Source organism: Petromyzon marinus, chromosome 27 (assembly GCF_048934315.1).
Source record: "Petromyzon marinus isolate PM22_M1 ecotype Great Lakes invasive population chromosome 27, UKy_Petmar_22M1.pri1.0, whole genome shotgun sequence".
In the NCBI taxonomy this organism is placed as follows: Eukaryota; Metazoa; Chordata; class Hyperoartia; order Petromyzontiformes; family Petromyzontidae; genus Petromyzon; species Petromyzon marinus.
This window is the reverse complement of record NC_133693.1, coordinates 5,368,041-5,381,365: the sequence shown is the minus strand read 5'-3', so window position 1 is coordinate 5,381,365 and position 13,325 is coordinate 5,368,041. Positions and strand designations below refer to the sequence as shown.

The following is a 13,325-nucleotide window of genomic DNA, read 5'->3' as shown; positions in this document are numbered from 1 at the left end:
ATTGTTAGGAGTGAGGGCTGCGGGGTAGAAGGTAAGAACTCAAGAGACCAGGATAGTCTCGAAGCACAGTTTTGATTTAAAACAAAACAATTCTTAACATAACTCTGGTGGGGGAATCCAAAGAGCTACATCTGATACAAGCGCATTTCTTCAGATACAAGGACATCTTGCCTTGCTCCTAAGGGGTGTGCTTATATCCAGCGTCTGTGTTATCAGAGTGGAAGAATTGCCGAAGGAAACTCGGCTGATGTTTGGCTGTATATCGAGTGGGGGAAAAAAAAAATGCTGAGTGGGAGCAAAAGGAAGGTGCTGCTCAACAATGTCGAGAGACGGGGGAGGTGTGGCAATACCCCACGTCTTCCAACAGTTTGTATTGATCTTCTTGGTTCTTTCGGTAAAGTCACGTAGAAGGCTACTTGTGTTGTGGCCGAAACGTCGTGAGAATTTTATTTCATTATGTTTTATTTTTATTGCTTTGTTTCCATTCTACGTGACTTTACCGAAAGAACCAAGAAGATGAATCCCTGCAGTCACGAAAGCTTTAAATCGAAAGTTTGTATTGACTTAGCACCTTTGATTTAAATAGCACCTAGTCAATTGGAAACATTTGTGACAATAGTATGATGACTCGTATAGCCTGGACTTGAACGGAGGGGGGCTGGGTAGGGAGTCGGCGGCACAGATGGCTGGGAACCTGAACCCAGAATTGGTCCTTGACTGGCGAGTCCTCGCTGAGCTGCATTGGCTTTCGGTTTGCTGAACGGATACATTATAAGGTCGTACTCGTCACGCACAGAGCCCTTGCCACAAAATGATCCGCAATACTTTGCTGATCTCGTCAAGGAGCATAAACAATCACACGAACTCCGGTCATCCTCGCAGCGGCGGCTTTCGGCTGACCCATCGGTTCAAAGACGGTCACCGCATCGCTCGCTTTCGGACGCGCTGCTTGTGCGGCCGTCTGGAACGCTCTTCCTTCCGATATTTGAAGAAGACCGCTTGCGTTGCCATCGAAACGTCGTGGGTTTTTTGCTTTTAATTTAGATTTTTTGTTTTCTATCTACGTGGACTTTACCGAAAGAACCAAGAATATGGAGCTATGCACTTTTAAATGATCTCGATTGAAAACTAGTTTCTTCGTAACTGCTTTTGTGCGTTTAGTTTTTTGTCCTTCCCCCGCCCCCCGCACATCCGATTAGCATGGTCGGCTACGTACGGTGCAAAAAGAAGTTTAACATACGGTGGGGTGGGGGAGGGGAGGGGTTATCGCCCACCTGGTGGGAAATAATCCGTCGTTGGGTTTGGGCAAGCCCAGTCTCTCCCATTGGAATGTGGAATTTCTGAAACCGGCTCAGGGCTGCCAAAGTAGGCGGACAGCGCCCCAATGCTCATTATTAAAAGGAAGAGGCCGACCTTTTATGTTTTCGTGAAACGCAACCGACACAGACTCTGCGTTCGGCACTTTGTCAATTCACTGGTACGTGTACGTATGTATGTTGAGCTTCTTTTGCACCAACCGTGATAATCGGGAGCCGCGGGGATGGTCTCCCTGCCACATCTCCCGCTCATGGGGGAGGTTTGACCAGCCGCACCTCCGACTAGCACGGTTGGCTACGTACGGTGCCAAAGCAGTTAAACATACATACTTCACCACGCTGGTCAGTGCCGAGTTGGTGAAGGCGAGTGCCAAATCCGGTTCAGATATCACTCGCCACTCACATGAGCTCCGGCTTGGAATCACACTCGGGTCGCCAGACTCTTTTAGCGAAGTTCGCGAACCCCCGTGCCCCACAGCTGCACCCCGAAGACTTTGAGCGGGTATGTGTAGTGAGTTGAGTCGCCACAAAACACACCGAAGAGCTTACATTCGTTATTACCACAACCTGCAGTTTGCAAAGCGAAGTGAATGGGCTTCAAGATCACCGAAACAGCCGGGTGGATTTGAAGGGGGGGGGGGGTTAATTTGGATTCGGGGTACAGAGCCGGCACCAATGAAGTACTGGGTTTGAATAAAGGTTTCAGCCGCCTCTGATTAAACTGGGTTCTCAATTTTGACAAGCTGGTGATGTCATCGCGGTCACCAGTGGACTGCACACACACACGCACGCTAAGAAAACGCCATTACATTTTGTTCTTAACTTAATTTGACCAACATTTTTTTTCCAACTCTGAGAATTAAAAAAGTGTATACTTTTGACGAGCGCTGAACAGTCTTTGCAGGGCATTAAAAGGTGTGTCGCCAGTTTAAGTTAAAGAAGCCTATTATTATTAAAGTGACCGCATAGTTCTGTGACGGGGGTTGCCACCTGTCCCAGCTCTTCCAGGATTGTCCCCATTTTGTGAAATCTCTTAGTCGTCCCGGGTCATCAAAAGCCCCAGTTTGTCAGTTTAATAATAATGCACCACTCTCTGGCAGTACGAACTGTGAAATGTTCTTCCTCCCATGCATGATATGATGCGATTTTGTACTCGTATCTCGAAGGTGGCAACCAAATCCGTGTTAGCATCATCCATGACCACGCTGGCATGGGGTGCTGCACTTTAATTTATTTATTTAAGGGGCACCACGGTGGTGTGATGTAATCTTCCTCGCCTGGTATGCAGGAGGCCGGGGGTTCGATCCTTACCCTGACGCCTGCTGTATATTTGGAGTTGGCGTGTCTCTCTCCCTATGGTCGCGTGCATTTTTTCTCCGGCGGTTTTTCCCTCCACAATATAGAAACATCCATTGGGATTTTTTTGGTGCTATAAATGTCCCAATAATTAATGGGCCACTTTGTTGAGCTACCATTTGTGGCCAGGTTGCTTCTGAAAAATAAGTTAATACCTCAGTGGGCTTTGTCTGATAGGTTGGGGATAGTTTAGTTGTTGTATTTGTTTGTGTTTGGGCGATTTGTTGAACTTTCTCGTACTTTGCACTCCTATCGTATTTTTTGTACTGTTTGTTGTTGTAACGTTCTTACCCGCCCCTACAGGACATCTATGAAAATGAGCTTTATAGCTCAACCGATTCCTGCAGTATAAATACATATTCTGCTTATGATTTAATATTTAACGTTCCAAATTAAATTTTTATATCATGTGGCCACATCACTCTGCTAGCACAATTTTTGTATAACTTCAAGTGGTGTGGGAGGAGGGGAGAAGAGAAACTAAACTTAAGAATTACAAAGCCCTTTTTACGGACTTCAGAGTATACAATTGGGCAACACGGTGGCGAGATGTTAACTACCTAACCTGGTATACAGGAGGATATGGGTTCGATTCCAACCCTGACGCCGCTATATATGGAGTTTGCATGTTCTCCTCATGGTCGATTGGATTTTTCTCCGGGTCCTCCAGTTTCCCCCTCCACATTTAGAATCAACATGCAATTATCGTATTTGGCTGCTATACATTTGCACGTGATAAGCCACTTGGTTGAGCCATTATTTGTGGCCAAGTCGCTTCTGAGAGAGAGCTACGTAGCTCAGTGGCCCTTACCTGGAAAAATAAAAAATAAAGTGTAATCGTTTAATTTATTATCACAGCATGGCCTCCCAAAGTCCCACTTTTATAAATTGCTTCGGATCAGAGACACTATCAAAGCCCCTAGCTAGGAACCTCTCCGGCAAACCCTACCGCCCGATTAAGTGGCTGACGTCAGGAGGACCACACCAGACCACAAACTAGGGGACTGTGGCAGAGACAGCCTATTCCCCCCCCCCCGTCCAAAAATGGGTGCAAATCTGGCGCGTGCCCTTGGCAGGTAGGCCCTAGATCACGTCCATTGAAAACCAACCAGTTCAAATTTATACACGAAAATGTCGCACTAACGAGAGGAGACAAGCATTGTCCAGCACACCCCCGAGACTGTCCCCAGGTGCCTGAAAGGCATCACACGGACATATCTACACGCTTTGTGGACATGTCCGGATATCGCGGCATTCTACTCGGACATCACGAGACACTTTAACAGAAACGACGACACAAACGTCGGAAACCCTCGGTTGACTCCTCCCTCTGGGGGCCTTAAAACCTCCTGGAATATCAAAGACGCAGGACGCCTTCCTCCAGGCCTTCAACATGCCAGCTAGGAGCGTCATACTAGGTAACTGGAAGGACCACGAACCACCCTCCCGGAAACACTGGTATCACAGCTTGCAATGGAGCACCTCAGCCACAAACCAAAAGGAAAGGAGGCAGAGTTTGAGCCGAATTGGGGACCCTTCACTCAATAGCCCACTCAACGTAGTCCCTCCCCGGAAACTCCCCGGAGCGGGGCCTGAGGCAGAGAAGAGCTGACGAGTTACCCCTGAACACCGGGAACCGGATTGGGGAAAGGAGAGAAGGGAAAACCGGCAAGTTTACAACGTTCTAACAACGTTGTAAACTTGGGGGCTGGTCCCGTAACCACCCACGCATCCTAAACGTTTATCTCCCCCCTACCACCCCTTCCCTAGTTAGAAAATAGTTCTCACCTACGTGGACGTACTCCTTACGAGGGGGACTGTTAACCAAGAGGACTCGACCCATAAACCGTTGTACAAAGCCCCCCAAGTGTCGTGACTGTTTCCAGAGCCGGTGGTATAATGGTTTACACTACGGATGCGTTGACCCGTGAAAATACGGTTGGACGTTAAAGATCCCGTGACATCATTGCAAAAACTATCGGCCGTGTCTAGCCGACATCGGAGTCGAAAAATTGGCCAAATGTGAAGATACATTTTTTAAAACATCACTCGCAAATTAATTTGGGAAACGCATTGCATTCCAGTGCAGGTGCTGTTATTAAGCACCTATGAAGGCCGGCACAGCACTCAAAGGGGTGGGATAGACGACATCACCACACCCAGCTACCTTTGGCTCCCCCGTGCTGATGTTTACACACCAGGTACTGTACTTATTTAAAGCTGATTCGGCCTAGGGGAGTCCCGAGACCGGTTCAAATATTCGCCACTGTTTTTGGTCGTGAGCGGGAATCGTATTCGGGTTTCCGGGTTTGAAGCGCAGTGCGCCGACCACTGCGCCACCGCTCCCCACAAAAGGAAAATCCCTCGCAAACTCCCCAACATACACATTCGCAGGAAGCCGTCCCTCCCAGAGCCCCGAGCACACGTCACACCCCCTTTGTATCCCCTCTCTGCTTGTTCCTTCTGGAATATTCCAGCAGGTTCCTCTCATCTCCTTTCCACCAATCCCATCCCTTGGTCTCCTTCTCCGCCTCTCGCCCTTGACCTCTCCATCCTTTTTCTTTCCCACCAAATCCTCTGCTCTCTCCGGCCAGACTGTGTCCCAACCGACGTTTCTTTCAATCAATTATTAATCGTGTGCCTTCGTAACCCTGACACCACCCCGGCGTGTCCTCAAATGACCCTTGCACAGGTTAAAACCGACAACAACAACAACAACCGTGCGAGGTGTTTCACCTGTAGGAGCCACAGAGCGCGACGTTGCAGTCCACCACGAGCATCTTCTCGAACACCTGCCCGTGGAACTTCTTTCCGCTCCTGCAGTAGTACACGGTGCCCTTGGTGACTCGAACTCGCATGTACTGGAGGTGGGGGTAGGCAGGACACGGGCGGCGACATCAGAGACGTGGCGCGTGGATTATCGTCGCGTGCGAACGTGTCGGAACATACGCCGAGGTTGATAATATATCAGCATATTTATACTGGAGGAATCTGGTGAGCTATACTGCTCTTTTTTTCCACAGATGTCCAGTAGGGGCGGGTCGGAACATTACAACGACAAATAATTAAAAAAAATACGACAGGAGTGCAAAGTATAGGAAAGGTAAACAAATCACACAAAAAAGAAAACTAAACTAGTTTTTTTTATCTTACCAGGTAATGCCCACTGTGCTATTAGCTTCTTTTTCAGAAGCGACCTGGCCACAAATGATAGCTCAACAAAATGACTTAACGTGTGGAAATGTATAGCAGCCAAATAATGAATGATGGTGCCCTTCATCTGCTGCCAGAGTGGTGGAATGGTGAGCACACGAGGCTTGCAATCCAGAGGTAGCCTCTTTGGTTCAGTGATATCTAGGCTTGTAAATCTGGACGTCGCCCCTTCGGTTCGGTGATATCAGAATCTTCATTTAGGCTGGAGGAATCCGATGAGCTATGACGCTCTTTTTCAACAGATGTCACAGTATGTCTCCTGGCGCGGCGGTTGAAACAATGGGAACGCTTCTTAAACCTCCCCTGCCCGCTTTCCCCACCCAGGCAGCATCAACGGGTGCACTACACTCAGCTGATCGGCAGATCGCGTCTGGTGGAGTAAAATGTGGGTACTTCCACCTCTTCCAAGCAGGGCCTTATTATCCAATAGGCACAGGAGGTACTGTGCCAGTAGGTACTGTGACTGTAGGTACTGTAACTGTAGGTACTGTGGACTAGAGCCTAACGAAAACTAAAGGGCTTCCGAAAAAATTGTGACTGATTTTTTTTTGCATGATATAAAAAAATGTAATCAAGATATCTCCTTGAACAAATATATTTATATATAGCAAGGATAGGCACAATGTATATACACAGAGGCAGAGTCATATAAACATTTAAGTAAAACAATTTATTGCAAAATGAGCAATAGCATCTTTAAATGGTGTTTTTTCGCGCAATCAAACGAGCGAGAGTGGTGGTCGTAGTGACACGGGGGCCGCCGTATCAACTGTAGAAAGTTATAACTGAAGGCCTACGAGACAGCAGTCCCTAGGGCCTTCAAGAACTTTAATCCGGCCCTGCTTCCAAGACGTAGTGTCCAGCATGGAAGAGTAGGCCGAATACCCTCCGCAGGGGGCTCTAGAGCTCCTTCGAGTTTAGGAGGGCCCTTCTGGCCACAGTGACGTCGGGAAGGAAAGCGTGCAGGTTGTACCTTTTTACCTCGCTTTTTTTGTAAGGACAGCCTAACGGAGTCTCTCTTTTTCAGGAGGCTCCTGCTACGTCCGTGCGTTTGGCCATTTTACTTGGCTCTGTGTGGGAGGAAACCCGGAGTGCCCACGGATATACCCACCACACGTCTGAGGGGGTGACGCTGACGACCGCCACCTCCGGGCCACCTCGCAGCCCCCACCCCGTTACAACGCCCGTAAAGTCTCGGCGGTCACCTAACCAAGGACTCGCCAGGCTCTCAACCCTGCCTACTATACAAGATTCGTCGGCATCAGGCAATCGGAAAGTGACGAGTTAAAATCTCCGCCGGTGGTCGGCCGAGCTCTTACTCCCTCAGAGGTTGATCAAATTTGGTGCCACTTTGTGGGAAGTGAGCAGCGGGTTGTCCAGTGGGTAAACCTGCCCCCGCCGAGGCAATGTGGAACTTCCGCCGCTGGCTCAGGGCTGTGAACGGGAGATGTGTGCCGTCCAACACTTATTTGCGTCGGGAAAACCACTGCGACATTTAAACGGATGATCTGGACACATAATCAGTTCTCTCCACGTTGGTTCTGTCAGAGAGGTCGTGACTGTTCGAAAGCGTTTACTTGGGCGGGAGACTCCTTGATAACACCACTTGGTCGTAGGATTGGGCTAAAAGGTCGCCTAGAAACGGCAGTGCAAGGCGGAGTAATTGATTCTGGAATCTTTTTGTTGAGGCGCGACGAGCGTTATCCGCTCGTATGCGTGCGGTGGATTATCTCGGGGTTCTCCGGTTTCCTCCAATGCGAAGCCAAATTGTCATTCCTTTTTTGAATTGAGACTCAGACTTTCCTGGGTAGCAAAACAGCACAATAGTATTATTATTATTGCTGTTCAGGCATTCTACTTTGAAGCACACACTTCCTACCCAGAGCATAGCAACACTTGAGTGCCGCGCGTGGGAGGCCACTTGGCATTCTGGGCCTTTTTTGGTTTCTTTTGGTGCTTTTGGGGCCTGTTGTCAGCGAACGAAAAGAAAGCCCAGCGATTTTTTGTTGTTGTTCTCAAGTGAGCATTGAGGCAAGTGCCCATCTTCTGTATGCGTCCATGAGCCAACGTTGGAAATCCCACATTCCTTCATTCTGCCGAGGAATGTCTATCCACCGTTGACTTCCCCACAAAGTGGTGCTCCTTTTATCGATCCCGGATGGATGATGATGAGCTTAGTCAATCCTCCAACCAAGTTTTTGCACTCTCAATCTTCTGAATCTTCCGATTGAGAGTACACTCTCTCTGCTGCTGAGCCAGTAACGGTGATATAACAACAAACAAAAAAAGAACTAACAACAACAAAAACATCATACAGTAAAACGAGTTTGTGTTGTTCACCGAGGTAGCAACAGGAATTGAGGCTATATCCCGTGGCACTTAAAAAAGCCAAACTCCCGATAATGTGGCCACTGTTGTGCGTGCCAGCCACGCTGGGTCCGACCACAATCGCTTTCCCGCTCGGATGTGCGCGGCATTCTAATGACATGCGTTGTGTTTGCCGACAGCCGCCTTTTGTGAGAGTCTTGCCAGATGCAAGCCATGCGTGCCGCGCCGTGGCTGAGCGCAGAGGAAGCGAGTGCGTTCCGGCAGGAGTGTTTGCTGCGATGTGACGATACTACAGTCATCATTATAATCATTATCATCAGTTACGATCGATTCACTTGCCCCCCCCCCCCCCATGCTGTCGCCATCTCTCATGATGATGCGATGTTATAAGCCGCCTCGCACGCATCTGTACACGAGACGATTTCGTCGCTCCATCTCCTCTGCGGATGTACTCTCGCGGATAAGGAGATTGGAGCAATGAAATCAGCTCGTACGCAGGGGCTTGGTGGATTATTACCTTTAGGGTTGTTGGAGATTTTTTTATTTTATTTTACCAGGTAAGGCCCACTGAGCTATAAAGCAATTTTTCTGAAGCAACTTGGCTCTCACAAATGATAGCTCAACAAAGTGGCTTGTCATCACGTGGAAATGTATAGCAGCAAAATGCCCCGTTTCTAAATGTGGAGGGAAAAACCAGAGGACCCGGAGAAAAATCCATGGAGATAGTTTGGTGGTGGCCTTCATCCAGCAGTGGATTAACAATGACTGATGCTACTATTATGTCCCATATAGGGTCCACAACAATCATATCGTCTGCGTTGCAAAATATAATGAAATATGTTTAAAGCATATAATTTCCTGAATTTTTTTAATGAACTAACACGTGTACAATATTCTTAGCTCTTTTGGTAAAGTCACGTTGGAGGGAAACAATAAAATATATATAAAAATTAAAATATATATAAATATATATTTACCGAAAGAGCTAAGAATATGAATTACTGCAGTCACGAAAGCTTTAAATCAAAACGTGTACAATAATTATAGTTTCAAAACATATTGCTTTAACCCGTAAAATTAGTGCATTGCAAAATGTTTTCCGGAGTAATTTATGGCATGGCAATTGTATGACCTCGTAATTTTCAATTGATTTAATTATGTACATACATAAGATTTTACTCACCGCGTGAGCTTGATAAGCATGACTGTTTGCCAAGTTTTTTTATGATTAAATTACGACTTGGCAGGCTCATTACGGTTTGAACGAACCGCAGTCAAAGACGATTTCGCCCGTCTTTATTCGTACCGGAAGCTTCAAGGAGGCACAAGACGGTAACACTTCTGAACGCAACTTCGAAATTATGGGAAGACTGATACCACAATGATCGACCCGCCCGTGCAAATCGGTGTCGGATCGTGTACAAACGTTGCTGCGGAAACCCTGGTTACAGCACAGCACCGTGCTCGCATTGTGCCTCTACTCTCTCGAGAGGAGCCCCAAAGCCTTCCTTTTGTTGAACTTTCTGTTGTCAGTCGCCGGGGATGGTGGTGCGCGTCCCCCTTGTTTCGGCTACGGAGTTGACCCAAAAGGCCAAATTCCACACGTTCCATTGGCTTATTTTTTTTCTTTTCATTTAATCGTTCGGTGCGCAACGGCCACGAGCACGAAACTATCACGAGGGAGGGATGTCTTAAGGGATGCGTGGAATGCCGGCGTGAACACACAAAAAATATTATACGCGTACAATTACGCTGCTGTATGCGCCCATGAGCAGACCATTCGAAATGCGAGGGGTGTTTCTCAGATCTCAAAAGCTAAGCGACGTTTCAGCCTGGATAATTGCTTAAATGTGCAACAGCCACGCGCAACGGGTTGCTATAGGTTGTGGTGCTGTGTGCTCCGCAGCAGTGGGCAGTGCGGCAAACTCCATTGTTGTACTGTACTGTGCTCCGACATCTATGCTCCGAGGCTTCACAAAATGACAATTGACCAGCACGGTGAAGTAGGATTCAAACCAGTAGTGTAATTACAAACAGCGATGCCTGTACATGCTGTATACGCATTGTGTGCAAGTGTGTCCGTTTTTTTATTTACAACGTAGCATAAAAATGCATAATGTATTTACGTGGACAGATGAAAGTAAGTCTTTGTTTTATCACCTATAATGCTCCACACAAGAGTGCGTGGGGTTTTTTTCTTTTATATTAAATATATTTGCATTGAGGGAGTGCTCATACCGAGAACATCTGGCATCCCAACAGAATTTGTTTGACGTGGCCCGGGATTTGGCATGCTGAAATGCGTGCCGCTTAATAACATTACACGTCCAGACGGAGAACAGGCCGTGGACTAAATAACATTTCATTGTTGCGTGGAGGGACCATTGGAAATCTGTCGAACGACTGCATTACCTACAAATTTAATTTAGATTGCCATATCTGTGTATATCACCTGCTGCGATATATGTATATCGATCAGCAACAAGGGATATTGACAAGGGAAATGTGACAAAAGCTAAAACGTGTGCAAAGAAGCATGGACCTGTACATGGCTTGGATTTTCACGGGGAGACACGAGGAACACGTGGATTGGAGGACACGTGAAAGTTGAAGACATTGCATTGCCTGTTGAGAAAAGAAAGTGAACTTTTCGGCTGACAGGATGCTGGTCGAGAGGATGTTGCGATGAAATCAGCTCGTGCGCGTGTGCTCTGTGGAATCATTGTCGCATCGCAGGCCTCTGAGAGCATCCAGTGGCTTAGATTATGGCTGCTGACGATGATGCTGACTGTGATGATGAAATACTATATAGAGACGCACGCCGAGATGCGATTCAGCGAAGTTTATCTGTCGCATCCCAAAGACTGCAATAAATAGAAGCCCCCATTCCAGAGAGCGTTGGTTGCCACTGCTGTGCGCAAAAGTCACAGGCGTTGGGGCTATGACTGAGACAGGTGACTAACCCATTGGCAGAAGCCCTCCAATTACTCACTTGCAGGCTGGGCTGTAAACCCGTACGTACCTGCCTCTGACGCAATTGATCATCCCGGCAATTAAAAGGCGTATTTTTTTGGTTACAAACTGCACACGGGAAATTTGGGGAGTTAAGGCACAATTTCACACAGATGGGGCTCATGAGGTATATGATGGATACATAAAAAGGGCAGATATGTGAACGTCTGTTTAAACAAATGACAATTACGCCGTCATGCGGAAATGTTGTTGGACAAAACGTTAACCGCAAAACTGCTTTAGACGGGGGGGGGGGGGGGGGAACACGCATTAGAGGTAACCACACATGCAAGATTAAGAATTAAAAAATGGTATCTATATTTAAGGCGACGTGTCGGGCAATGGGCCTTGTATGTACGTCTGTCAAACCTCTTTCGTGCCGTATGTAGCCAACCGTGCTAGTCGGAGGTGCGGGGGGAAGGACAATAAAAAAAATGATGCACTATGAAAAAGGGCCATTGCCCGAAACATCGCCTGTTATATATTTTTTTATTGTAATGCCAGGGTGGTATTTGTGAATGCGTTAAGTTTAACACGTAGCAGTAGGAGATTGTCGCGACCATTATCATCCCTAAGAGTTTTTTTTGTTAAATCGCGTAAATATATAAATGTGTCGTTAAAACGTGCCACGACCCGACACAGCCAATTAGTAAGGTTTGTCACGTAAACAGAACGTGCCAAGTCGTCACTAGTACAGCACACCGGTGTGTTGGAGAGCCAAGCCACAACATTTTAAATCTGAGCACGACGCTGAGTTTGTTTGCGCCTTGTGGTTGTGCACCGCTGACAGCGTAGCAGCAGCTACGGCATTGCCAAATGCATTTGTGCGAGGTCGGATTTTGCAAACATCTAGCGAAAACTACGGGTTTTTCATCGCGCACAAATACCGCGGGCGGTTGATCGGTCAGGGCGGATATGCGACGTTCGGATATGCGACGTTGTAAAGTGCTGCGGTTGTAAGGCGAGGTGCAGAGCTTCCGAATTGCTGAGTGGAAAGCCGAGGGCGGACCACTTATCGAGCCATCGCTCCCTCGAGGGTGGTCGCAGCTGGGCGTGGAGGGTTTTGATTTTGACAATTACGTTTATTTACATTTGGTAGCCGCCGTGGGGTTGTAAGGGTTCGGCTCATGAGACCTGCAAGTCGGAGGTTGCCAGTTCGATTCCATCTCCCGGGCACAGCAGTTGAAAACGATGGCGAAATTGTTTTAAATCCACACCCCTCCCCCGCAAGCATGTGTCCACCCGTCAATTTTTGTTTTATTTTATACCAGGTAAGGCACACTGAGCTCTATAGCTTTATTTTAGAAGCGACCTGGCCACAAAGTATAGCTCAATGAAGTGGCTTATCACGTGGAAATGTGCAGCAGACAAAATACTCTTATGCGCATGTTGATTCCAAATGTGGAGGGGAAAAAAATCGGAGGACCCGGAGAAAAATTCCCGCGACCACTGGGAGAGAGACGTGCAAATTCCAAATATACAGGAATCACGGTCGAGGGATCGAATCTCCTACCTCCTGTATACCAGGCGAGGTAGTTAACATCTCGACACCGTAGCGCTCGATATAGATGTGTACGCCACGGTTTAGTTGGTCGGCAATTACGCGTGTGGTGGGGTAAAGTATGGGCAGCGTGGAAGAGTAGGCCAAACACCTTCTTAGAGGGGAACTCTTTCTAGGTGGAGGTCCTTTCGCCGGCAGTGGCGTAAGCAAGACATTGCAGGGGCTGTACCTTTACCCCTTTTACCTTTACGTTTGGAAGCACATCGATGACTATTGATTCTTTCGGGCTGACAATACATGCATCGAGTCGCGTGCACTAGAATCGACGTTTCTTTTTGACCGGCGTGTGTTGGAGTACCGTGATTGCCTGCAGCCACTAGATGCCGCTACATTCACCACAGTGGATTTAATTTTTAAAAAATGAAATCATCGGGAGTCTTAAATGAGAGAAGCGTGGCAAGTTCACCGTGAGAATTGTTGAACAAACCACTTAAGTGACCGGGATCTTATCAGCGGGCTCGGCCACCACACTGTGACCAGCCACCATCGTTCTTGCTGTTAGTGCCGGATTAAGCTCGGGCGGGGTCTGTAGCATATGT

At 47.6% G+C, this 13,325-nt stretch overlaps 1 protein-coding gene across 1 annotated transcript in view; it reads right to left on the bottom strand.

The window, feature by feature from the left end:
- Window positions 1-13,325, bottom strand: part of LOC116946477 (uncharacterized) — a 36,889-nt gene that overhangs the window by 6,023 nt on the left and 17,541 nt on the right. The window contains exon 3 of the mRNA XM_032961392.2: window positions 5,409-5,533. Coding sequence (XP_032817283.1) covers window positions 5,409-5,533 — 125 coding nt within the window. The remainder of the gene's footprint in view (window positions 1-5,408; window positions 5,534-13,325) is intronic.